At 48.2% G+C, this 27,010-nt stretch overlaps 1 protein-coding gene across 2 annotated transcripts in view; it reads left to right on the top strand.

Annotated features, from left to right (window-relative positions):
* mesh (sushi domain containing 2 mesh) overlaps window positions 1-27,010 on the top strand; it is a 49,467-nt gene that overhangs the window by 1,161 nt on the left and 21,296 nt on the right. For both annotated transcript variants that reach the window (XM_075881920.1, XM_075881915.1), the window contains exons 2-11: window positions 12,586-12,794; window positions 13,646-13,802; window positions 14,423-14,619; window positions 15,238-15,529; window positions 16,130-16,414; window positions 17,264-17,411; window positions 19,415-19,612; window positions 21,112-21,393; window positions 25,395-25,527; window positions 26,460-26,610. In XM_075881920.1, coding sequence (XP_075738035.1) covers window positions 12,586-12,794; window positions 13,646-13,802; window positions 14,423-14,619; window positions 15,238-15,529; window positions 16,130-16,414; window positions 17,264-17,411; window positions 19,415-19,612; window positions 21,112-21,393; window positions 25,395-25,527; window positions 26,460-26,610 — 2,052 coding nt within the window. The remainder of the gene's footprint in view (window positions 1-12,585; window positions 12,795-13,645; window positions 13,803-14,422; window positions 14,620-15,237; window positions 15,530-16,129; window positions 16,415-17,263; window positions 17,412-19,414; window positions 19,613-21,111; window positions 21,394-25,394; window positions 25,528-26,459; window positions 26,611-27,010) is intronic.

The following is a 27,010-nucleotide window of genomic DNA, read 5'->3' as shown; positions in this document are numbered from 1 at the left end:
AAGATAATTATACGAACCATATCTTTTAGACATAGTGACAAGCAGACTGAACAAAATGTTTATTAAAAACAGCAAGTAGAAAATAGTCTTTTCCTTTTTGAATCTTTTAAAGGAACATGGCTACAAAGAAGCATTTGTATTCAGTTTCTTCAATATTATCTTGCATTAAGAATTATACTGAAAGGTATTGAACAATTGAGCCTAGAAATTTTGAGAACGTTTATAACGAATAAAGGAATCCGAAAGCAAGAAAAAGGCAAACGACATCCTCATTACGTTTTATTATAATAGTGCGAAATTAAGTGAGATATGCGTAACGAGCCCATATATCAAACATTTAAGGAGGGAGGCAGAACTCGGATCAACAGTTGTGCCTTCGCTGAAATCAACACATTTATAAACCTACCATGTGACTATTCCGCACTAAGTTCATAAAGCCCAGCGTTACAGGAAAGTGGCACCTCACCAAAGTTTAGTCAACCTCCGATATATTTACGGATGGCAACTATATGAAGAAAGACAGTTTGGCAACTTTAGACGTGTGCAACCGATAAAGGGCAAATGGCCTCTTGACATAAACTTTTTCTAACTTGCGTAGCATCTTGGCAGCTAAGGGCTCAGCTTGAATTAGGTTAACCTAAGTTAAGTGATGTGCAGCGGGAAGCTTTGCATTTGAATATATTGATATAGCACAGACAAGTGACAACGAATGCGTGTGCTGCCGTGAGATAACTAGAAAAAAAAAAGCAAAACAAAACTGCGTAGATTATTACATCTATGGTACTGATCTTGTGAACGCGCCAACAGAAATTAACAGCGACGACAAACGTGAGAATGTTAGATAAGCGCAACAAAGATAATTATGCAACACACGCGACTCCTTGCTAACAGTACAGGGTCAACATGCCACCCCCCTCCCCCTCACCACATAATATTTGTATGAAAGTATTAATTTCGTGTGTACAATGCGCGTGCTGACTACTGATTGATTCCGATTTTTCTTCTGTACAAGTGCTTGTTCCCACTCCTGCATGGGCTCTGATTTGAGCCTGCAGTATTCTTTAAATAAATAAATAAATAAATAAACGTACCAAAAATCTTTCGTTGAAAACGATACTCTCAGGTATGCACCACGCCCGAAAAATTGGTCACTTTCATACGTAAATAGCTGCGTAAATTACCACAATAATGTTCCCACTGATGTTTTGGTAACGATCCATAAATTGGAACAGCAGCAATATGAATCAGAAGAGAGTAGGGATTTATTTATAGGAAAGCAGTAGCGAAGTAAGGGCGAGATACAAGAAGTAAACAAGCTTTTTCGTTTTCTTTCTCTCGAGCAAGCAACACTGATAGGTTTAAATATCAGGAAAACTATTTGTTCGGCAACAGCTCGCCACATCAGCGCTAAATATGTAGACGGGTGCCTTGCACAGCTACACGTTAATTTCTCATATATAAGTCATTTGGACGACATGGACTCATCGTACACCTTCCCAATTTTCAGAAGCAACGGGATACCAAAATTAGTAGGACCATTACGTTTAATCGTAAAAAATGCACGCGTTTTTAATGCTCACACCTTGTTAAATAACCTTTGACGTCACACGGCAGCATGCCGCGCACACAAAATACCATGACGCATTGTCTCAACACATTTTTATGTCTCTCATAAAAATGTGGCCCAATATCCGTTAGCCAATCAATAATAGTGAATTAGGTTTGTATTCTCGAACAGGATATGTGGCACAAAATGTTTATGTCAGGCGAGCCGTAAGCCTTATAATATTAGTATAAGTAATGATATTGTCACGCAGCAAAGGACGACGCAGTTGTCTATGAGGAAAACAAGTTTATTGGAGCGAACCTGTGCTCCCCTAACAACTGAAAAAATACACAGGCGGCGAAGCAGCGGCCAGCAAAACGACGGGCACGCTAGTGAGCGTCGGCGATCGAATGACGCGGCATCGGCTGTGCGGGAATTTATATCCCTCGGCGCGAGTTCGAGAACGCCGTGATAGCGTTTGTTAGAAACGTTGTTCGTTCGAACAGCGCCTCTAACAAACAACGCTTGAAGCGTTGTTTCTATCGTACAACGCCTGAAGCGTTGTTCGATAGCGTTTGTTCGAAACGCTGTGGTAGCGTTTGTTCGAAACGCTGTGAAAACGGCGATAGCACAGGCCGGCGCAGCCAGGCCGAAAAAAACAAAACACAAATAAACAAACCCAATGCATGGTTCGCGGCATTACCCCCCCTCTAAGAGTGCATCGACCCGATGCTAACATAAGGGACAGTCTACACAAATTAAAAGTTCGTCATCGTCCGTAGAAAGGTTTTAAGCGAACCACATGGACGACTTCGGGCCGCGTGCGTCGTCGTGATGTACGGGAGTCCCCATCGGGGATCACTTCGTACGTTAGTTCGCCAACACGTCGTAGAATCTGGTAGGGTCCGAAATAGCGTCGTAGAAGTTTCTCACTGAGTCCACGTCGTCGAATGGGAGTCCATACCCACACACGATCTCCAGGATGGTACTCGGCGTCTCGGCGTAGGAGATTGTAGCGTCCGGCATCCACCAGTTGCTGGTCCGTTATACGAGCTCGAGCGAGCTGGCGGGCCTCCTCCGCACGTTGGAGGTATCCTTGGATGTCGGCGTTGAGGTCGTCGTCTTCTACGTGCGGAAGCATGGCGTCGAGCATCGTAGTCGGCCGTCTTCCGTAGACGAGCTCGAACGGTGTCATCTGCGTGGTTTCTTGAATAGCCGTGTTGTACGCAAACGTGACGTACGGGAGGACTTCGTCCCACGTCTTATGTTCAACGTCGACGTACATAGACAGCATATCCGCGATTGTCTTATTGAGCCGTTCCGTTAGTCCATTCGTTTGGGGGTGGTACGCCGTCGTTCTTCGGTGATCTGTGTTGCTGTAGCGTAAGATTCCTTGCATGAGCTCCGCAGTGAAGGTCGTTCCGCGGTCCGTGATTAGGACCTCAGGGGCTCCATGTCGCAGCACAATTTGGTTAATAAAGAACTTTGCAACTTCTTGTGCAGTTCCCCTAGGAAGAGCGGTGGTCTCTGCGTAGCGCGTCATGTAGTCTGTCGCTACGACAATCCATTTGTTCGCGGATCGGGATGTAGGGAACGGGCCCAGAAGGTCCATTCCGATCTGTTGGAAGGGCCTCGTTGGGACGGCGATCGGCTGCAGAAGTCCGGCTGGTCTCGTCGGTGGTGTTTTTCGTCGCTGGCAGTCACGGCAGCTCCGGACGTAGTGGGTGACATCGGATGTAAGGCGGGTCCAGAAGTATTTCGCCTTGATTTTTGTAATCGTGCGAGCTGTTCCGAGATGTCCGGAAGACGGGTCGTCGTGGCACGCTTCCAAAATTTCGTCACGAAGGTCTGCGGGGATGACAAGTAGATAATTCGTTCTCGTTCCGGGGTTGAAATTCTTCTTCACTAGGATGGAGTTTTTGAGGCTGAATGCTGGGAAGTTGCGCTTGAACGCCCTAGGCACGGCGACGTTGCGTCCTTCGAGGTAGTCGATCATGGCGCGGAGGTCAGGGTCGGCACGCTGCTGGGCGGCTAGGTCGCTCTCTGTCACGACTCCAAAGAACGCGCTGTCTTCATCGGAGTCCTGTGGTGGTGGGTCGACGGGGGCGCGGGACAGGCAGTCGGCGTCGGAGTGTTTCCTGCCGGATTTGTAGAATATTGTAACGTCAAACTCTTGCAGGCGCAAGCTCCACCGCCCAAGACGGCCAGAGGGGTCCTTCAAATTGGCGAGCCAACACAGCGCATGATGGTCTGTCACAACCTTAAACGGTCTACCATAGACGTATGGGCGAAATTTTGAAATGGCCCATATGATAGCCAGGCACTCTTTCTCGGAGGCAGAGTAGTTTCTCTCCTCCTTCGACAGACCACGGCTTGCATAGGCGATTACCTTTTCGTAACCGCTTTGCTTTTGGACGAGGACGGCACCCAAACCGATATCACTGGCGTCCGTGTGCATTTCCGTTTCGGCGTTTTCGTCGAAATGAGCGAGCACGGGCGGGTTTTGCAGGCGTTCTTGCAGCTCGCAGAATGCCTTTTCTTGGTCGTTTTCCCAGCTGAAAGGGGTGCTTTCTTTCGTCAGGCGCGTGAGTGGCTCTGCAATGCGTGCGAAGTTTGCGACGAAGCGCCGGTAGTATGCGCACAGTCCGAGAAACCTTCGCACACCCTTCTTATCTTTCGGCCTTGGGAAGTTCGCAATGGCTGATGTTTTCGCCGGGTCAGGTAGGACTCCCGCGGCGTTCACGACGTGACCCAAGAACTTGAGTTCCTCGTACGCGAAACGGCACTTCTCAGGCTTCAGCGTTAACCCCGACGTACGAATGGCCTCGAGTACAGATTCCAACCTTGCGAGGTGTTCGTCGAAAGTCCGGGCGAATACGACAACGTCGTCGAGGTATACGAGGCAAGTGTGCCACTTCAGGCCTGCTAGCACAGTGTCCATGACTCTCTGAAACGTTGCGGGCGCCGTGCACAGCCCAAACGGCATCACCTTGAACTCGTATAGAACGTCCGGGGTTATAAATGCAGTCTTCTCTCGGTCTCTCTCGTCCACTTCAATTTGCCAGTAGCCGGTCTTCAGATCCATGGATGAGAAGTACTTGGCGTGGCTGAGGTGGTCGAGGGCGTCGTCGATTCGTGGCAGGGGGTACACGTCCTTTTTGGTGATCTTGTTTAGTCTCCGGTAGTCAACGCAGAATCTTAAAGTGCCATCTTTTTTCTTCACGAGTACAACCGGCGCAGCCCACGGACTTTTTGATGGCTGTATTATGTCGTCGCTGAGCATGTCATCAACTTGAGTCCGGATGGCTTCGCGCTCGTGTGAAGAAACGTGGTACGGTGACTGTCTGGTAGGTCGGGCTCCATCTTCGGTTATTATCCGGTGCTTCGCTAAAGGTGTCTGACGTAACTTCGAGTTCGAGGAAAACACTCGCTGTAGCGACGGAGCAACTCCAGTAATCTGTCCCGATTTTCTTGCGACAGCGCCGGGTTCACGTCGAAAGGATGTGGCAGCCTGGAAGCATCTGCGCGTGCGCGTTCAAAGGTGGCGACCGCGATCACTTGACTCACTTCTTGCGTTTCTTCGGGGAACGCAATTGCAGCGCCCTTGTTTAGATGCTGGTACTCCTCGGTGAAATTGGTGAACAAAACGTGGGATCTGCGTTGCTTAAACCGCGCGATGCCTCTTGCGACAGACACACCGCGGTCTAGAAGCAACCTTTGGTCAGTCTCCACGATAGCGTCGACGTCAGGAGCAGCACCCTCACAATAGACGGCGATCATCAAGCTTGCGCGGGGTGGCAGGGTGACGTGATCGTCGGCGATCCTTACAGCAGCACGGTGTCCGAGGTTCGGCTGCGGCGTCGTGGAGTGATCGGAAGAAAACGTTATCGACCTGGTCTGCAGATCAATTATTGCGCCATGGTCCGTCAAAAAGTCCATTCCGAGAATTACGTCGCGGGAGCAGTTCGGCAAAATGACGAACTCCGAAGGGTACGTAGTGCCGTCTATGGTGACGCGCGATGTGCACATTCCACTTGGGGTCACGAGGTGGCCTCCTGCTGTGCGTATGTGCGGACCGTCCCATCTGGTCGTAACTTTCTTTAGCTTGGACGCGAATGACCCGCTCATGACCGAGTAGTCGGCTCCCGTGTTGATGAGGGCGACTACGTCAAGGCCGTCGATGGACAACTGGACGTCGGATGCCGCTTTCCTCGAATTTCGGGTGCGTCGGGGCGTCGTATCGCGGCTTGCACGTGTTGATGGTCGGGCACTATGCGTCGTCATCGTCGTCTTCTCAGCGGCAGGCTTCGTCATTTCGGGTACGCGTCGCGCAGCGTAGCTCTCGTCGTTTTCGGGGGTCTCGTCAGGGTGTCGTCGGGTCGTCGGGATGAGGGCATGTCGTGAGTCACGGTCTTGCGTCGTTGGAGGGTTTTCATTTTCTCGCCGTTGTGCAACCTCACCTCCAGAAGTTGCTGCTTTTAGTTTCCCCCTCGTGGGCTGGGGGACCTTCCACGGGCGAAGTCAGCATGGCTGCGACGGTTGGGGGATTGGTACGGGTAGGGCGACGGCGAACGGTTGAAACGGGATGGTCCACGGCTGGTGTTCGACAGGTATTCTTCGATCTCAAATGGGCGCTGGCCGGCTCGCGGGCGGGGTGCGTCGACGGAGAACCCACGCAAACCCAGCCTCTTGTACGGGCAGCGGCGGTAGACGTGGTCGGCCTCTCCGCAGTGGTAGCACAGCGGACGATTATCTGGCGTTCGCCACACCTCGGTCTTCCTGGGCGCCTGGTTTCGGGTTACAGGGGGTCGGGCGGGCGACATTGGGCGGCGGTACGGCGGGGCCTCTTGATAAGGGGTTGGGACGGGTCGGGGTCGACGAGCAGCAGCGGAGTAGGTCATCGCTTGTGGTTCGCAAGATGCTTCCGACGGCATGGAATTCCCCAGTGCTTGCTGAACCTCCTCGCGGACGACGTCAGTGAGGGAGGCGACTTGGGGCTGCGGCGTTGCTGGGAACAATTTCCTCAGTTCCTCGCGAAAGACGGCGCGGATGGTCTCCCACAAGTCTTCCGTCGCCAATCCAGGGGCGTTTACCGGGTTCACCGAAAGGGTGTTGAGTGGTCTATCGTATTGCCGCGAACGCATATCCAAGGTCCTCTCGATCATCGAAGCCTCGGTGACGAACTCAGCGACGGTCTTAGGGGGGTTGCGGATGAGTCCAGCGAAGAGCTCTTGTTTAACTCCCCGCATCAGAAAGCGCACCTTCTTTTCTTCTGCCATTTCGGGGTCAGCTCTCCGGAACAGCATCTTCATCTCCTCAGCGAACAGTACAACACCTTCGTTAGGGTGTTGCATTCGCGTCTCCAACAAAAGGGCGGCTCGTTCTTTCCGCACAACCGTAGCGAATGTTTTGAGGAATTCGCTCTTAAAGACAGTCCAGTCGGTTAGGGAGCCTTCATGGTTCTCAAACCACGTTCGAGCTGCATCCTCCAAATAGAAGAAGACATGACGAAACGTTTCTTCGTCATCCCACCTGTTAAAGATGCGGATGCGCTCCAGCTTCTCCAGCCACTCTTCCGGGTCTTCACCAGGAGATCCTCGGAATGATGGGGGCTCACGAGGTTGTTGCAGAACGACAGGAGGGTTGGTAGCGTTGGTCATGGTGCCTGCGTTGATCATCGTGGTTTTTACGTCTTCTTTCCTTTTTTTTTATCCGGGAGCAGTCCAAACTCTGGCTGAAGGCCTTGCTGTCGGCGGCTGACACGAGTTGGGCGTGCTTGTAGGCTTGGCAATGGCTTAGGGTTCATGTACCCCGCACCTCCACCAGATGTCACGCAGCAAAGGACGACGCAGTTGTCTATGAGGAAAACAAGTTTATTGGAGCGAACCTGTGCTCCCCTAACAACTGAAAAAATACACAGGCGGCGAAGCAGCGGCCAGCAAAACGACGGGCACGCTAGTGAGCGTCGGCGATCGAATGACGCGGCATCGGCTGTGCGGGAATTTATATCCCTCGGCGCGAGTTCGAGAACGCCGTGATAGCGTTTGTTAGAAACGCTGTTCGTTCGAACAGCGCCTCTAACAAACAACGCTTGAAGCGTTGTTTCTATCGAACAACGCCTGAAGCGTTGTTCGATAGCGTTTGTTCGAAACGCTGTGGTAGCGTTTGTTCGAAACGCTGTGAAAACGGCGATAGCACAGGCCGGCGCAGCCAGGCCGAAAAAACAAAACACAAATAAACAAACCCAATGCATGGTTCGCGGCAATATATTTTCTGGTATATCCAATCACCTTAATAATTTTAGAAGTAAAATATTAGACGAGACGATGCACTACTACGAAGGTGGTATAAATCGCATCCCAAGCAAGCTGCCGTCAGCCTTAAAGTGATTTATAGTAAAATAGCACGCAGTCCTGCCGCGGTGATCTAGTGGCTAAGGCACTCGGCTGCTGACCCACAGGTCACGGGATCGAATCCCGGCTGCGGCGGCTGTATTTTCGATGGAGGCGAAAATGCTGTAGGCCCATGTGCTCAGATTTGGGTGCACGGTAAAGAACTCCAGGTGGTCGAAATTTCCGGAGCCCTCCACTACGGCGTCTCTCATAATCATATGGTGGTTTTGGGACGTTAAACCCCACATATCAAATCAATCAACGTACTATTTCGACCAATATGAGCAACAAGTTACAACAAGTTACAATCACTGATCTATGTAGCGTAGCTTAACGGTCTGCGCACAGACTCTGATGGAAAAGGTTATTTTCCCAATTCTTTTATTATGAGTGGTGGCTCAAGGCGAGTTTTTTCGCATACCATAGCAACCACATTTATAATAATAATTTATGCGGTTTTACGCTCCAAAACCACGATATGAGTATGAACTACACCGTTGTGGAATGCTCCAGATATTTTTAACATCTGTTGTTCACTACGGCGTCTCTCATAATCATATGGTGGTTTTGGGACGTTAAACCCCACAAATCAATCAACATCTGTTGTTTTATAACGGGCACTTAAATATAAGCGCACAGGCCTCATAGCATTTCACCGGCACCGAAATGCTACCGTTGCCACCGGGATTCGACCTCGCTAACGTCGTGCCAGCCACCCAACGCCACAACCGCTATAACACCGCGGCCGATCAGACATACTGACAAACATCGTAGACTGCCCGTGTGCTCAGATTTGGGTGCACGTTAAAGAACTCCAGGAGGTCTAAATTTCCGGAGCTCTTCACTACGGCGTCTCTCATAATCATATGGTGGTTTTGGGACGTTAAGCCCCCCATATCAGTAAAACAGTACGCAATGATACAGCGGTTATTACGACGTATTTTCGCCCTAAGATGCGTTTCATTCCCCCAACTTCGATTATTCAATTATTCTGATTTACCACGCCTTAAAGACAGCGCACTATTCTGCCTGATAAAACAGCGTATACCTGTTTTCACCACACAAGTTCGAACAGCAACTTTGGCTTTAAATAGCTTTTTTCCCAGACTGTAAAAGCCAGAACATACGCGAATAGAGGCGGCGACGCTACGGTGGATTTCTCAGACAGTAATTTATAGCGTTTACTAAGAGCAAAAACACTGACCACGTGAAAGTTTACTCAATTTCTCCGGACTTGTGAAGGAGCTTTTATGCAGGAATTATTTTACCACACGAGCTCCGCTGCGGCTGTCTATAGTGGATAAGGTTCTCGGCTGCTGACCCGCAGGTCGGGGGATCGAATCACGGCTGCGGCGGCTGCATTTTCGATGAAGGCGAAAATGTTGTAGGCCTGTGTGCTCAGATTTGGGTGCACGTTATACGCCGTCTCTCATAATCATAGGGTGGTTTTGGGACGCTAAACCCCGCATATGAATCAATTTTATCATACGTATATGTTTTTCACTGTTGCTCCTTGGTGTTTTCATAGGACAACGAAGAAAAAAAATACTATATGTGTTAGAAATTGCCGTTTTCGACAATGCCAAAACGCCACCGCTGCTGCAATAAGATAAAGCCGTAAATTGGTCGAACAGCCAATTGCTCGCTCGTTCAGACCTGCGACTACACTTGTCACGCACGTGTCACGCGACCCAGTCGCAAAGCTACTGGTCGAAAATATCCCCGGCTGCATTGGCACTGTTGCTTGATGCTCGATTTTTCAATCGCGCGACTGCGGTCGCAAATACTTGAGCCAATCGAATGTACAGGAACAGGACGTCAGCTTATTTTGTGGGGCAATAGCAATGAGAACAGACGCGAATTCTATATGTCCACAGGTATAAGTCCCACGCAGGTGTGAACATCACTCGCCTTGAGACGCTTCTTGATAGCTAGTCGCTAATGATCGCGTGACGTTGCAATCGCTTGTGCCCCTTGAAGAGGGTGGCTACGCCTTTTTACAGTTCCCCTACCACCTCGCTGTGACAGATTTCGAAGGAGTCTGCCAGGGTATATTTATGTCTCTATAAATTGAAATGTGGACTGAAATGCGTTCTATCCTGAGAGATGTTGCAGACTGTGCATGGCAAGTTTCGGGGAACTTGCACTTGGGCGAAACAACCCATAAAGCTTATTAAAAAAAAGAAAAAAAAAGATCGGGCAACTTCTCACCAGTGGTAGCCAAAGGAAAATTGAAGCTAGGCAGCCTTCCTAATTTCTCTTTCTTTCCTCCTCTCTTTTTTGTTCTTTTTTACAGTTTTTGTGGGTTTTAGTTATTTCTATTTGTTTTTACTATTGTTCATAATTCTTTCCTTTCTCTCTTTTCCTATTTCAATTTTTCATACGGGATCTTGCCTTCGTCACGTCGAGCAATGGTAGCATACGTCAAACCGGGCCCGTAAAGTGCCCAGCAAATGAATATCGTCATCAAGACGCGCGAAGAACAAGACGAAGAAGACTTCTTGATGCGCGCTCAATATGCTACAGGCAGGCGGCTATGCTACGGATATATTCCACGTTTGTGAACAGGGTTATAGTCACCATACAGAGGCGCGTGGGCTATGCCCAGCCCAAAGCTCGACACAGCCTTCTATGATCACGTGACAACTGGCATAGCAGCTGCAAAGCTGCCACCCTTAAAGTGTTCCACACTTGAAACCCATAGAGCCCACAACGCTTAGCAACCGCGTATGAACACCGCCAATTACACCGAGGCGACGACGATTTAATGTCATTACTACATAAACTGACGTTTCTCTTGCTTTGGTTTCGTGGCACAACGCGCTAAAGCGATCAATTTATTCGCTTATGAGTCGAACTTGAATACCTGGATTTCAATTTCTTTAGGGGCTTTGTCCTGCATCAGGCGTCCCCGCACGCACCCCCCCCCCCACACACACACAGAGAGAGAGAGAGAGGTAAATGTTAATTTACCGATAGAGTTTATCATAGATTTTGACGTCAATACTGCGCAAAAATAATATTGTGGTCAAAAAGGAACAATTGTTATTTTCCTGTATGCATCACATTTACATAAGCAGACAGTCAGTTCTTGCTCCTCTTGCCGCCACGAATGAAAGAAAAGGCTGGAACAACTCACACAAAGGTGAAAGACAGGCGAATCAGTTTTATGAGCGTATCTCAGTTGCAACCGACTACCGATATTCAGTATCATACAGAGTAAAAAAAAAATCCTATTCGATATCCATGGCCTCACAATCACATGTCGGCGTTGGGCTTTCTGCGTGAAATTACGACACGATGCTCCGATTTACACTTTCTTCTAATTCATAACGTAAAATTTAACGGCGACGTAGTTTTCAAAGAATAATTTATTGTTCTAAAATAAATTAACATTTCCAGTTAATATCCCTTCTAGCACCCTTCCATAATAACTATACTATTCATAGCGTACAAAAAACGAGTAAACTGGTAGGAGAAGAAACAACGCAGCCATGCCGTGCTGGTCTATAGTGGCTATAAGGTCATCATCATCATCATCAGTCTGACTACGTCCACTGCAGGACAAAGACCTCTCCCATGTTCCGCCAGCTAACCCCGTCTTGTGCTTGCTGCTGCCAATTTATACCCGCAAACTTCTTAATCTCATCTGCTCACCTAACCTTCAGTCTCCCCCCAACCCGCTTGCCTTCTCTGGGCATCCAGTCAGTTACCCTTAATGACCAGCGGTTATCCTGTCTACGTCCTTTTCTTGATTTTAGTTATAATATCCTTAACCCTCGTTTGTTCCCTAATCCACTCTGCTCTCTTCTTGTCTCTTAAGGTTACACCTACCATTTTTCTTTCGATTGCTCGCTGCGTCGTCCTCAATTTAAGCTGAACCCTCTTTGTAAGTCTCCAGGTTTCTGCTCCGTAGCTAAGTACCGGCAAGATACAGCTGTTATATACCTTCCTCTTGAGGGATAGTGGCAATCTACCTGTCATAATTTGAGAGTGCTTGTCAAATGTGCTCCACCCTATTCTTATTCTTGTAGTTACTTCAATCTCATGGTTTGGCTCCGCGATTATTACCTGCCCTAAGTAGACATAGTCTTTTACTACATGAAGTGCACTATTACCTGTCTCGAAGCGCTGCTTTTTCCGAGGTTGTTGTACATTACTTTCGTTTTCTGCAGATTAATTTAAAGAACCACCTTTCTGCTCTCCTTGTCTAACTCTGTAATCATGAGTTGCAATTCGTCCCCTGAGTTACTCAGCAATGCACTCAGCTGCTGACCAGCAGGTCGCGGGATCGTATCTCGGCTGCGGTGGCTGCATTTTCGATGGAGGCGAAAATGATTTGAGCCCGTGTGCTCAGACTTGGGTGCACGTTAAAGAACCCCTGGTGGCCGAAATTTCCGGAGCCCTCCACTACGGCGTCTCTCATAATCATATGGTGGTTTTGGGACGTTAAACCCCACATATCAAATCAAACGAGAGGAAACGACGCAAACAACAAGCGCTGCAATACATTACTGCAGAATATCTTGTTTTTATAAGTTTACACGCACATTTTGTATTTTGTAACACGCATGTTGTTCAATTACTTACAAAGATTGACTGACTGATTCAATGATTGATTGGATGGCTGACTGGCTGACTACGCAGGAGGGCGGTCCTCGAACGATGACCTGATGGCCATTGAGGATCGCCTAGAGTACCCACAGCGGCCGCCCGACTACCAAACATTCCGCAAAGAGCTCATGTACCCGTACGACCGGAACGACCTGCAGACCATCGACTCGAGCAAGCTGGAAAGCGAGATCTCGCTGCAGGCCAGGCTACCCTTCTTCGGATTCCACTACAAGTACATCAAGGTCAGACCGGTCTTCACCATCGCTTCTTTCTCGCCGTAGCGCTAATTCAGTTTACGCGTGTTAAGCAACCGGTAACTCGTTGCGCGGAGATCCGGAAAGATGAAAGACAAGGCTGCGCTTAAAGTTGGTGCTTTGTCAGATCAATTCTGTCAGATATGCCAAGCGAGATCCGAGAAGACGCTCACGCAGGTAAGGAAAAATACTGACCAGCAGAACGCGACAGTCATCCTTAATTTCTTTCATATGGTCGGTAAGCAGCTTCTTCTGCCATACGCGCTTCGGCCAGTTTGTGATTCGTCTGTAGATTTCGCTCCCGTGATCTGGACGACCCGCAATCACTTGGCCTACAAATAAATGGCTTGTTTCGTAGCTTCAGCATGGTAACATACGAATACCGACTCCTGTGCTGAGGACGGGCCATCATAGTTTTTCACAAAGGCTTAAAATTTAAGCATTACGGGCAAGCTACATAGCGATGACGTATTCCGTCAGTGTACCTAACACGTCTGTCACTATCTAATCACGAATAATGCAGAAACAAGGAGCGCGAGCAATATGTTGAGTTGGAGGACCTGTAGACCTGTATTCAGCGTAAAGTGCCTTAGTTGGGCTATTTATAATGGATGCTGAGATGCAATCCGCTGCAACGTGTATACAGTAACACGTGACCTTCGTAGATGAAACAGCCTTTCCTTCTACCACTTCGGCAACAAGGAAAGGCTGTTCCTCGCGGTATCGGCCAAGGCCCATGTGGACCTTGCGAATATTATTCAGGAGCATGAGGAACGTATCGTTTGCGCTTCACAGGAGGCACCCCAATGGGTTTTCTGTGGGGGCATCCACACATGCAGGTGCACCTAAATGGATACCTACACTTCAGTGGCGCACCGGCGACATTCCGGTTTCCTGTGCGCTTCCCAATGCGTCCGGAGGACACAATACGGGAAAAAGACCCGGCTTTGATCGCACCGTGGCTCAGCTACCAGAGCATGGTCCAACACATACCCGGTAAGTCCAACGAACGCTCAGAGAGCAACAACCGTTATAGGGCATATAATGAGGACCCAGTTTATCACGATGTCCTTGAGAACAGCGGATGACGTGCACGTTCTGGGACCGGCCCAGAACGGAATGAAGGGGCCTCTATGGGATTCTGATCTGGAATAAAACAGAGCACAAATATAGAAGATGAAAACGTGAAAGAAATCTTCGGAGGTATACATCAACATAAAATGATTACTCAAACTGACACTTCAGTTGCCCCTTATACCGAAAACAGTCCTTTGAGACATTTCTGTGTCACATACCACTGTTCCCCGACTTTGTACTGCTGGTATCTTACTAAATAAGTAATGAGGATAAAAAAGAAAAAAAAAGAAGAGTCAGTACTGAGCCAGTACATCGGCAATGAGATCATGCATACAGAGATCCTGCCGAAATTACTTAATTTATACAGCCTTTAACCCTTTAACCAATACCCTTGAAGCCTTTCACTGTGACGTCTTCCGTACGTTGTCGTGAATATCGATGCATCAGGAATAAGCGGATAACCGCAGCCTTAATAAGTACTAAGCAAATCAGCCATTCAGTCAATTCGTCCGTCAATCAATCAACGTCGCCTCTCACAGAATCCGGTGTCTACTTCCGCCTGTTTCGCATCGGCGAGCACAATGACCGAGACCCGGAACAGTGGCTGGAGCGTCGTGCGATCGAAGACTTCCGCGAGGGCATGATCGGGGCGGCCGACTTCCGGCCCACGTTTGTGGTCATCGCTACGTGGAGAAACGTCACGCTGACCGGCATGCAGAGCAAGAGCAACGTCAAGGTCTGTCCCGATATGAATGCTTTGAAATAATCTGACGACGTGCAATAAAAACGTATAATCCAACGCTTCTACAATGCAGAGCGGTATCTGATGAGCATGGCTTACAAATCACACGTCTCTCATAATCAAATGGTGGTTTTGGGACGTTAAACCCCACAAATCAATCAATCATGGCTTACAAATCACGAGCCATACAAGCTGGCGGTTCGGCCGCTATACGTAGTGCCCATTTATATTTCATTGCGACGACGCATCCCACGGGGACATCCACCCATGTTCTCGTCAGTTCCTAAAAGGTAACGCTAGGTTTTATGTGCACCGTAACAAAAAAGGTGATAAATTTATGTATAACACTGTATAAACTATATAAAACGCTATATATGATTGTCAAGCCAGTGTAAACGCGTTCACCGTATATGCGTGCAAACATTAACTGGTTGCAGCGCGGAAGAAGAGGGCGTACATGAGCCATCCTCGAGCCTGTCCTTGCGTCGAGATCGCACTGCAGCTATAGTTGCTTCTAATGTTCTACCGTCAAGCCCATACAGCGAGTCTTGTTGTGTACACATACAATCACACGTTGTCTTTTCTTCTTTCGCCGATTTTTCCGTCGTGCAGACCAACACGTACCAGGTGGTCCTGGCGAGTGACGAGCGTCGCACGTACGTGATGTTCAACTACGAGAAGATAGACTGGATCGCCGTAAACGACGTCAACAACGGCGAGAACGGCGAGAATCCGTTCGTGGGTTTCAACGCGGGCAACACGACACGCTACTACGAGTTCATCCCGTACTCCCAAGAGCCCCGCGTCAAGAACCTGCCGCAGCATGGCGAAGGCAACGGCATCAAGGGACGGTACATATTCGAAATTGAAGAGGAGATCTGGCACGGATCGTGCATCAAATGGGGTGAGATTAACCACGTACAGGTTGTAGAGAGAGTCGAGGCGTATGTAGGCATTTGTGTTATATGGAAGGGGTTACCTTTGCGTGTGGTCACGGTGCGATTTCAAGCCGACAGGTCTGAGAAAAAAAAAATTCAACGGTGTATTCGTACGTAAAACCACGATTTAATTTGTCGAATACCCCACAGTTCAGCGACATTTAAGTTTATCAAAGTGGTTTTTTTAGGCTATAGTTAGTTCAGTGAATAGCCCCGCCGCGGTGGTCTAGTGGCTAAGGTACTCGGCTGCTGACCCGCAGGTCGCGGGTTCGATTCCCGGCTGCGGCGGCTGCATTTCCGATGGAGGCGGAAATGTTGTAGGCCCGTGTACTCAGATTTGGGTGCACGTTAAAGAACCCCAGGTGGTCGAAATTTCCGGAGACCTCCACTACGGCGTCTCTCATAATCAAATGGTGGTTTTGGGACGTTAAACCCCACAAATCAATCAATCAATCAATCAATCAATCAATCAATATATGCTTACGTACTTTATCGAACATTTCGCGTCCCGCAAGCCTTTGCTGTTGGCAGTACAACAAGGGCTGCTTGACGTCCGGTTTGCGCAGAGCTGGTGCCTCACTTGATCACGAGCCGTCCGCGGTTGACCTTCTTTCCCAAGTACGCGTCCATGCTTGGCGGAGCTCTGATCAACGTGACGGGTCCCTGCTTCGACCCCAACGAGAAGATCGAGTGCCAGTTCCAGGACATGTCGGGCCACCGGCTGCCGGCCATCTACCGAGACACCAACCACGCCACGTGCCTCATGCCACCCGTGTTCTTCCACGGATACGTCGATCTCACCGTGTCCCAGGGAAGCAGAGACGCCATGTTCTACGGGCGCTTCTACGTCCGTGAGTACCGATCAAGTTCTCAAGGCGCGACAGTCACGGGTATACCCGTGACTGTCGCGCGGGTATAACCAAGTCAGTGTTGACCTGATTTGTGTATACACAAATCAGGTCAACACTGACTTAGCCAAGGGGGCAGGCGTTCAACTGTCTCCATGTTTTTTTTTTCGATACGTCATAGAGAGGAAGCCCATGACATCTTGCGCAAGCTGTCAATAGGCGTATAATGGATTATCGGAGGTTCGCCGCTATAGTGTTCGAAGAAGTTTCGTGCAGACTACTATGTAGGCCATCTTAAACGAATAACAGCGCGACAAAAGCAGGGACGAGAGAGAAAAGATAAACTACAGCGTTTTTGTTTAAGATGGAAGGGCACTACCTCGCCCTAATGTTCCTTCTGATACTAGCATGCTTGCTTTGCGAGAAAGGAAGCAGCGCAAACTTCGCGGTGTCACAAACAAGCCGTTTAACTCGTTTGCTAACTGATAAATCTACAGCGAACGTGTAATCCGTGAGACAGGGTTGTAAAATGAAATTAAATACGAAAGGAGTCACCTACGGGGAAATGTGTTGCGAGCAATTCATTTTTTTTTATAAAACCTCGATGCGAGTGTCGGGGCCTGTCAATTCGTGTTCACAAGGGTACACGATAGGCGAAGTATAAGTTTCGCTGCGAATGTTCTCGTGTAATACTATATACCTAAAGTACAACTTGTGGGGCTCGGAGTGGTCCACTTTTTTTTCGCTTTTATTTATGTCTCGATTCGAGTATGTACTTGCTCACTTATTTTTTTTTGTCCGACTTTCGTGTCTTTAAACCGGTGTCGACCTTGTGGACCCACGCACACGCAGAGCCTCCAGAACTTGCGGCCGAGGACATCGAGATTCTGGACGACAACGACAAAGCTGAGAGGCCCGAGCGGATGCGCATCAAATGGAACCCCAACAAACTCGTGAACAACAACAACACCAATGTCCAGCTGCACCTGTGGGGTTACAAGTGAGCATGCCCGCTTCATCGACCAGTAGAACAGAGGAGAGTATATACATTTCGTAACGTCACTGAACTGAACTCTTCGGGCTTAGGTCGACCTGTTGGTGTGCTTTATGGGGCCTGAAAGCTGGGACCTTAAGTTATACGGCGCATCTCTTCCGGCGAAGTTGTTAAATTTTCTCAGGTGTATACGTGAAGAAGCGAGGATGTGAAAAGCTGATTCAAAATAAGAGCTGGGCTTCTCTGCAGACCCGATATAGCTACATGTAATGTATACACCTTATTTAGGGTCAGGACGTGAGTTCTCATAGCAATAAAATATGAAGCACTACTACGCTAGAAGTTATGAATTATGTATCACACTGACCGGGTGTTCAAGTAAGTCTGTTCTCGGGTCACTCGATTACACTTCGGAAATATTTGAGCCAACTGTGACGCCGCTATTGTCATTTGACTCCTCGCCTATGTCCTACGTAAGTGGATGTCTAAGAAACAAACAAGTCACAAAGAGACGCTGACGCCCCACCGCGGTGGTCCAGAGGCTAAGGTGCTGGGTTGCTGACTCGCAGGGGCGGGATCGAATCCTGGCTGGGGCGGCTGCATTTTCGATGGAAGCGAAAATGCTGTAGGCCCGTGTGATTAGATTTGAGTACACGTTGAAAAACCCCAGGTGGTCGAAATTTCCGGAGCACCCCACTACGACGTCTATCATAATGAAATGGTGGTTTTGGGACGTTAAACCCCACATATCACTCGTAAAAAGCGACACTCACGCAGCTCATCTCGTCCTTGTTCGTTTGTGCGCTTTTTGAAAACAAAACAAGAACGACTAACATGCCTCGAGCATCCGTTCTTTCAAGTTCCTACGTACGTTTCACATAAGGAGATCATTCCGCCCCTATAGCCTCAAGCTGTACGTCCAACACCAAATGACCATATAATAACCGTGCTTTTTCCTATACCGATAAACTTCTACAAAAATAATTGAATTCACACGGCCCTCATCTACTTGCCAACAAGGACTCGGAAAACTATCTTTTTTGTCCACTCTATTGTACCAATACCCCGCCCCTCTCACTTGGAGTTTTCCTTCGTAGAATAATTCACAGCGCAACGCATTAGACACATGAGGTTATCTGCGATTAATGTTCTTTTGAACTACCTCCGAGGTACTAGGCATTGCAAGCTTTCTGCGTCTCACAAGTTCTTTCAGTGACACCAGAATCAGCCCATCTTTGGCCAGTGATGCATTGTGATGACGTCATCATATGACGTCTAAAAGACGTCATACGGGACGCCATCACGTGATGATTTTTGACATCACAGGTGTTGAGGCTGACGCAACCAACTGTCAATATCCGCACTCGATGAGGCATCTAAGGTTTTTCACCTTAAAGGAGCCCTGCAACACTTTTTGAGCATGGTCAGAAGACACTGCGGATCGGTAGTAGAGGCTCCTGACAACACGCGAGACAAATATTATAGCACAGCACGCGGCCTGAAATTTACAATTATGAAATTCAGCTAAAATTTCTTTCTCTTCTCCCGACAAATCACGTTATATGCCCAAAAATCCCACGTCAACGACCCATATATCAGCCATTGGTTGATTTGAACATGGCGCGCTCGCTCGTTACAGAGATCACCGCGGTAGGCCGCTACTTGTCCAGGCGTGATAACACTGAGAAACCCGCGCATTCGACAAAAAAGAAGAAAAAAACATGCTCAAGGTCACAAGGCATGCGTGACGTTTTTTTTTGCCCCTCCCATCGCTCCATGCTTAGCTTTCAGGGCTTTCGTAAGAACGAGAGAAGAGAGAATGCAATTGCAGCATGCGTCAAACTTTTGTAACTTTACTCGCACTGAACGGATTCTTAAAAACATTTTTGCGGCGTTCAATTCGTGAGGCAATAAGCTCTTCCGGTTAATTAATTCCCTGGCTACATGAAAAAAATGCTCCAGGATCTTTTTGATAAAAAAAAGAGAACTCGCACTTTTTATCACTGCAGCGACGACTTGGAGTACCCGCAGCTGACGTACATCGACACACTGGCGAGCGGAATGCGCAACGGAGAGATGCGCTACACGCTGAACATGGAGATGTACCGCGAGCGCTACAACTTGGATAAGCTGCACTTCAAGTTCGGCTTCCTCAGCATTAACCTCACCGATGGCAGCGCCATCGCCAAGGACTACAAGAACTCGCCGTAAGTTTGCACGCTTATTCCACGTTACCGTTGCGGCTTACTTAGGGAAGCTTTGCAATGCACCGATACTTTACAAAACTTCAGCTTGTGACGGTGCCGGAACAGAAACAAAGCAAGCTGTAGCAGTCACGCAAAAAGAGGAAAAGAAATACAGATAAAAAGTGCTTCTGATTAGTTTTTTTCTTGCAGCAGGTACTGTTTTTAAAGGCGAAAGTGACGTCATTACCATGCTGCTAAACTCCAGCATAAAGATGTTTTGTGCTAAAAAAATGCTACCATATTTTGCACTTCGACATTTATGAGATAATGAACGGAGATAATAAAACATAACAGACAGTATTGTTAATTTTTCATTCTTCGAAGAAAAGCAGCAATCTATAGTGCATCATGTAAAGGCGAAGCATGACTGTATTATGTTTTAACGCGATAGCGTTAAAGAGCTCGTTTATGAGAAATTCCAGCGTCGGCGTCGTTGGTTGTCAGCAAATCATCTTTGCGTGACCGACAAATCAATAAAAATGAAAACAAAATATACAACATGAAATTGAGTCTGCGTAGAGGTCGAACCTAGGTCGTCGGATCTAACCTAGGCAAGCGGATGTCCTACCACACAGCCACGCCTCTGCTGATGAGGACCGTAAAAATACCTTCCTCTGCTTGGAAATGCAGTGAGAGTAACTGTTCATGCTTTACAAACACAAACGTCCCAATTGTATACATGCTTCACAATACAGCATGAAATACAGTCGTAATAATGCGTGGTACAATGGTTAATTGCCATCGGCTGTCAGGCCATGGGATTGTCATAATGACTTAATTAGTTAAAACCATTCACCCACAAAAGGCACACGTTACTGCCCCCTTAAGGTCACCTAGTTGGTGCATAGCAAGTTAGAAAAGATTCTATACACTAAGAGGTTGAAGTACGCTCTAGGAGAAGAATATCGGGTTCAGCTCTTTAAAGCGAAGCTTAAGGCCACCCCCCCCCCCCTTTTTTTTTTGCCCAGACTGAAGCTGTTTCAAGAGACCACCTGGGAACACCGAGTGCTGATGGCGCCTTTTTTTTTACCCGCAGGTCGCGGGTTCAAATCCCGGCTGCGGCGGCTGCATTTCCGATGGAGGCGGAAATGTTGTAGGCCCGTGTGCTCAGATTTGTGTGCACGTTAAAGAACCCCAGGTGGTCGAAATTTCCGGAGCCCTCCACTACGGCGTCTCGCATAATCATATAGTGGTTTTGGGACGTTAAACCCCACATATCAATCAAACCCTACATATCAATCACTTGATTGATATGTGGGGTTTAACGTCCCGAAACCACTATATGATTATGAGAGCAACGTAGTGGAGGGCTCCGGAAATTTAGACCACCTGGGGTTCTTTAACGTGCACCCAAATTTGCCTACGTATCAATCAAGCTGTTTCAATTACTTCAATGCGATTTCACGAATTTCGTCACATATTCGTCAGTACAGTTGGGCAAGCACTTTGTTACGCCGCAGGACCATCTGGAGCCGACCGATGCCGCTGGCTTGGTACTTCGCGCATCAGTGGGACCGAGCGTACGGCTCCAACTGGAAGGACCGCTTCTGCAACGAGTGGTTCGAGCGGGAAAGCAACGCGGACAGGTTCGCGCTCACTTTGTGGCGCTGTCCGTGCACCATGAAGCAGTCGGACTTCGACCGGGGACGCTTCGCGCCCGACAGCAGCTGCAACACGTACACCAAGAAGTGCGACCCTCTGCACAAGGGGGCCCAGCACTGCGTCCGAACCGGAAGGCCCTCGTGAGTGATCTAGCACACTTACAAGTTGAATGCTGTTCGGAAGCCTCCCAAAAGTGACGCGAACCCCCCTGTCGCACCCGATGAAAATGTCCATAAGACGTATTGTCTCACATCAATATCACGAAGGCATTTCACCGATGAGAACTCCTTTTCTACGCACTGTTGTGCGGGCGTACAAGGGAAAGCACCAAGAGCATTCACCTTCGATAAGTGCCGCCGATTACCCACTTTCCGTTATCTTCTTTTGATCCCCTTTCATCAGCCATGCTTCTTTGCAGAAATAAGGGTCTTTCTTAATAGGAAAGGCGTGGCTGCTTCTGTAACGATCTTTTTGAGGAGCACTGTGGACATACGCGGCTTTTCTTGTCGGAAACGTCGTTAGCATTCGTGCGAGGTCTACTGTTCGAGGGAAAGGGACCTTAGCCTACGCGAGTGCATGGCTCCCGATTTAATGAGGGACTTTATAGGCTCCCGCTCCACGCAGCGCCACGCATGGCAAGCGGCGGAAACCAAGCGCACGCGCGAAACGATTCAGAGGCGGCACATGCTGCACGTCGTGTGCTATAGCGAAACACCCCTTAACTTCTACAGGGTAGCCAGCCGGTCTGAGAACTGGCTAACCTTAAGGTCCCTATATATATAGAAGGACTTTAGCTAACCTCCCTGTCCTTCCTCATTTATTCCTCCTCCCCCCTTAACTTCGGCCGAGGGTTTCCACGCGCTGTCGCGGTCCTTTCGATCAATCACGCGTTAAAAGCCACGTTACAAGCTTAAATGACAAGTTTAAATGAATGAAATGACAAGTTTAAACTGATGAATACCTGCCCCGAAGAAGAAGGTTCACTCGCCACCTGGCCCGAGCTAGTTGGTTCCTTGCTGCAGCATGGAAAGAAACAGCGTAAAAGCATTTGAAGCAACTCAAGACGAGGAAGTAATGACAACAGCGCAGTTTACTTTCCCGCACAACGCTGTTTTCGTTCATTCTTCGTGTTGGGTTCCATAAAAATTACCTGGGGTGCGATGCAGGATGGTCCGAGCTTCTCGGCAGACGAGTTTGGTCCGAGCTTGCTCTGCAGTGGTCATGGCATCAAGACAGTGCGGAGCGCTTGATAGCAGCGTTGATAAAACGGCTACAAGAGCGTGTGTGGCGTTGGAAACACATGTGGGACATTTGCGGCGGTTATCAAAGAAACGGCGTGTGTGTGTGTGAACACGTCATCGTGTTGCCACTCAGTCAACATTTTAACAGTGCAGCGACGTTACCGTGATTGCCACGCTATCTTTTTTTTGCCAACTCAACAAGCGCCTCCCACAGGCGTGTTCGTGGGCGTTTGCTCTCTTTTGGACAGGTTCTTTCGTTCCACCTGCAGCATGGAAATTTACACTCTCGAAGGCAGCAAGGATGCACACGCAGCACTCTTTATAGCAGCTCGTTTAACTCCTATAAAATATTGCAGATAATAAAAGGACAGGTGGCCACCAGGGGTGCTCGCATCATGGCGGCAACGCGGCTGTGATTGGCTACGTCGTGAGCGCGGTGAAATTGAATGCGAAACATCGTAGCCGCCTGGTGGTATCACTTTTACTTCTGCGTGCGTATGTAAATAGTCTGCGCGACAAAGCTGATAGATATATCGTGCCACTCGATGTGAGTACTGCTCCTCGGCAAAAGCAAACATGGTGGCGTACCCGACCTCCGCTGCGGACGTCTGTCAATCAATCTGATTCATGCGTAAACTAGGATACAATCTTTTCCATTCTGTGAAGGCCTGAGTGCAACTCGAGACTGTGATGGTGCCGGTGTGAGTGTCAAGCGTTTGATGCGGTGAACGTTAGGCGGCAGCTCCTTTGCATATAAAATGATTTGGTGAGCTTACAATACTTGTGCAAGGCGCTGGGGCCATGGAGCAGCTTATGATAACCTAGCTTTCAAGTTGGTCGCCTACTCATGTGCGTGATCGGCTTCGAAGTGAAGACCGCATCAGCTGTGTCTCAAGTTTAATTGAACTAATTGACTGAGGCTTAATGACCATTACACTGAGCTGTCTTGCCTTTATTGATAAGGCTTCAATTAAAATGTAATTATCCCGGGCGCCATTAGCAAGGCAATAATCAGTATGGAACTATTAAACGTAATCCTGATTATCAGAATACTAATTACAAGGGCTAGTTAGCATTAAGTAAGGGATAATTAGCATCGTTTTACTTACTTGCGCATGATTAACATCGCGTTAATTATCATAGTTTAATAAGTTCATCAACTAGCACGCATTATTTAGCCTGCTTATAGCCTTACATAGCTTCATTAGCACGGTCTTAAGATGTGGCGTAATTCATCATCATCATCAGCCTGACTACGTCCACTGCAGGACAAAGGCCTCTCCCATGTTCTGCCAGTTAACCCGGTCCTGTGCTTGCTGCTGCCAATTTATACCCGCAAACTTCTTAATCTCGTCTGCCCACCTAACCTGTCTCCCCCTAACCCGCTTCCCTTCTCTGGGAATCCAGTTAGTTACCCTTAATGACCCTTAATGGAAAGAAAAATGGTAGGTGTAACCTTAAGAGACAAGAAGAGAGCAGAGAGGATTAGGGAACAAACGGGGGTTAAGGATATCATAGTTGAAATAAAGAAGAGGAAATGGACATGGGCCGGGCAGGTAGCGCGTAGACAGGATAACCGCTGGTCATTAAGAGTGGCGTAATTACCTGGGCCTTACCATGACTTGGCATAATTAGCTTGGTCATAGCATGTCCTGGCCAAACTAGTGAAATCTACCGTTCAGCCAAATCGCTAATTAGCCGGCCGCACGTGCTCGGGTGCTAGCAAGTGATGACAACAAAGACGAAGCGCAGTGGCCGAGCAGCGCGCTTGAATGTACGCGCTGACAAGTGGCCTCACTAGAATGAACAGATTGACACGTGGCCTCGGATTTAGCTGCTGTCGCGATATTGTAAGACGATCGGCCAGTACTGATCTCAGAGGCCACCGTGCTGATTATTCTAAAACAAACTTTTAGTGCAAGCATTACGAGCTTGAAAATAAATTTAAACACCCCTTCTTCTAAAAAATATCATCACGAAAAGTTTCTCACACTTTTATTGCGTCGGTGCACTTCTGCACTGAGTAGAACCACGATGAAAGAAGATGCCTCTGGTTTAAAAACACCGCCCAACTTAGTCGACCGTGCTTGACACGATGACTAGTTCCATCGTAGGCAATGAAACGCTGCGTGCTGAGGGGTAAATTTGACTTTTTCGTCCTGTTGGCTCATTCATAAGGGGGTGTCGCCAGAGCTCGGGAATATCCCTAGTTTCGCGAAACTCGGCCTATCCTGCATAGAACCCCTGCGCTATTTCTTTCCCTCACGAATGAGGTCTGTGTACCAAGCGATTCGAAGCACTACTTGGCCATCAGTGCGAATGTCTTTGTGTTTGTATTTTTTGTTCCTAAAAAAGCTTAAATGAATATTCTTATGTTCTTGTTGGGTGTAATGTTAGAAATGAGAATGAGTGACTCAATGTATTTGTATACAGCTCACCACTCCTTCGGAATGTCTGCACGCTTCCACGTCCTTGCCGCGCAATACATAGCACAGCTTTTAACAGACGATGGCAAGCTTGCGCTAGCTGCGACGTGAGCAATCAAGGGGGCGTTTCAGTAGCAGACGACGCTGGACATGTATACAGCGCCACTGCGCCGCTTTTAGCATGCACTGGGTTTTCGTTGCTTTCTGTGCGTCTCCTTCTGAGCCACGTCCTCGCGTGCTCTCTCTAACAGTGGATCGACTTGTACATAAACGTCCCTAACTATTCCGTTAACACAACGAACAAAATCATCAGCGTTCGCTGAAGAAGGTTTTATCGTCATTTTTTGCGATAGAGAGAAAAGCGATTGAGTGTAAGCACCGAGAACTGTCGCAAATGATCACGCTGGGAAATTTTGCCGTGGTTGTAATCAACATGCGTTGAAAGCTATACTGCATTTCATGTTTCGTGTGTAGAGTGGGTGGATCCGGACAGACCTGCTGTTACGACATGGAGGGCGAGCTGATGCTCACAGCGGATACCATGTACGGAGGACGACCATCGCGAATCTTCAGCTATGGTATCCTGCCCTTCAACAGCCGCATGAAGGTGAGGACACCACCGATTTCTCGAAGAACGATGACGCAAACTGGGGTGCAGATTAAATAACAAGGAGGGACCGTGGAATCCTTCTTCCAGCGTGTAAAAGTGGCACTTCAGACCTGTCGGCCTGCAGTAGTTAATAAACGGGATAGAGACGTACGTAATATCACGCGAGAGCCTTCCATATTCTAATCAATCCCGAGCTAATGCATACCCTACATGTATGAAGCAATGACGATGTCAATATCCGTATGGGGAGTATAACTCAGTATTTTGACGATTCGTATCCCTGCGGCTCGAGGGGATATATGACTAGCAGTTGTTCTCAAATTCTTTCGACGTGTCATAATATCGGAATAACGTTACCATCTTTACATGCTCGTATAAGGTTTCAACCTAATAGCATATGGTCATATCAAAAGGTATACGTAAATGGCCAACCGAAAGGAAATATAGCTTAAGCCTTCAAAAGTCACGAGCAACTCTTATTTCACGAGCTGCTATACGGCGCTCGGCCACTGACCCGAAGGTCGCGGATTCGATCCCGGCGGTCGCATTTCAAATGAAGGCGAAATGGTAGATATGCGAAGCCAGTGCACGTGAAAGAAAATCAGATGGCCGAAATTTCCGGAACCATCCACTCATATAGTGATTTAGGGATGTACACCACACATATTATTATTATTAATATTATTATTATTATTTAACGACATATAGCTTTCCTCGTACCATTACGGTGAAACAAGTGTATACAGTAGTAAATCTGTGTCGTTTTATACGGTGCACCTGCATGATAGTGGCTAGTCCGCTGTCGCTGAACCACCAGAACATCCGGCACTTTCTGCTCGCGCGGATCTCGATGCAGTTATAAGATGAAGCACACCTTTCCGGTGTGGCAGCCGTGTCGATGAAGAACGATGCACGATCTCGGCGCGCAGGTTCCGACGCTGTCCAACTGGAACATTGACTCGATGCCCTTCTTCTACTGCTGCCACTGGCAGCACACCAAGGACGACTCGACCTCGTGCCAGCAGTACAAGTACTGGCGCACGTCGCAAGACTGCACCGCCTACCAGCCACCGGGATACGGTACGTGTTGCCACGCCGCGCATATCGGTGCTGATGAGTTTCGCAAGGGCTATAATTCGGGCACGTTGGTTGTCCATGAAGTAAATAGAAGAATAAGAATGGGGTGGAGCCCATTTGGCAAGCACTCTCAAATTATGACAGGTAGATTGCCACTATCTCTCAAGAGGAAGGTATATAACAGCTGTATCTTGCCGGTACTTAGCTACGAAGCAAAAACATGGAGGATTACAAAGAGGGTTCAGCTTAAATTAAGGACGACGCAGCGAGCAATGGAAAGAATTGTAGGTGTAACCTTAAGAGACAAGAAGAGAGCAGAGTGGATTAGGGAGAACAAGCGGGGGTTAAGGATATCATAGTTGAAATCAAGAAGAGGAAATGGACATGGGCCGGGCATGTAGCG

Source organism: Rhipicephalus microplus, chromosome 2 (assembly GCF_043290135.1).
Source record: "Rhipicephalus microplus isolate Deutch F79 chromosome 2, USDA_Rmic, whole genome shotgun sequence".
In the NCBI taxonomy this organism is placed as follows: Eukaryota; Metazoa; Arthropoda; class Arachnida; order Ixodida; family Ixodidae; genus Rhipicephalus; species Rhipicephalus microplus.
This window is presented reverse-complemented; position numbering and strand designations above follow the sequence as displayed.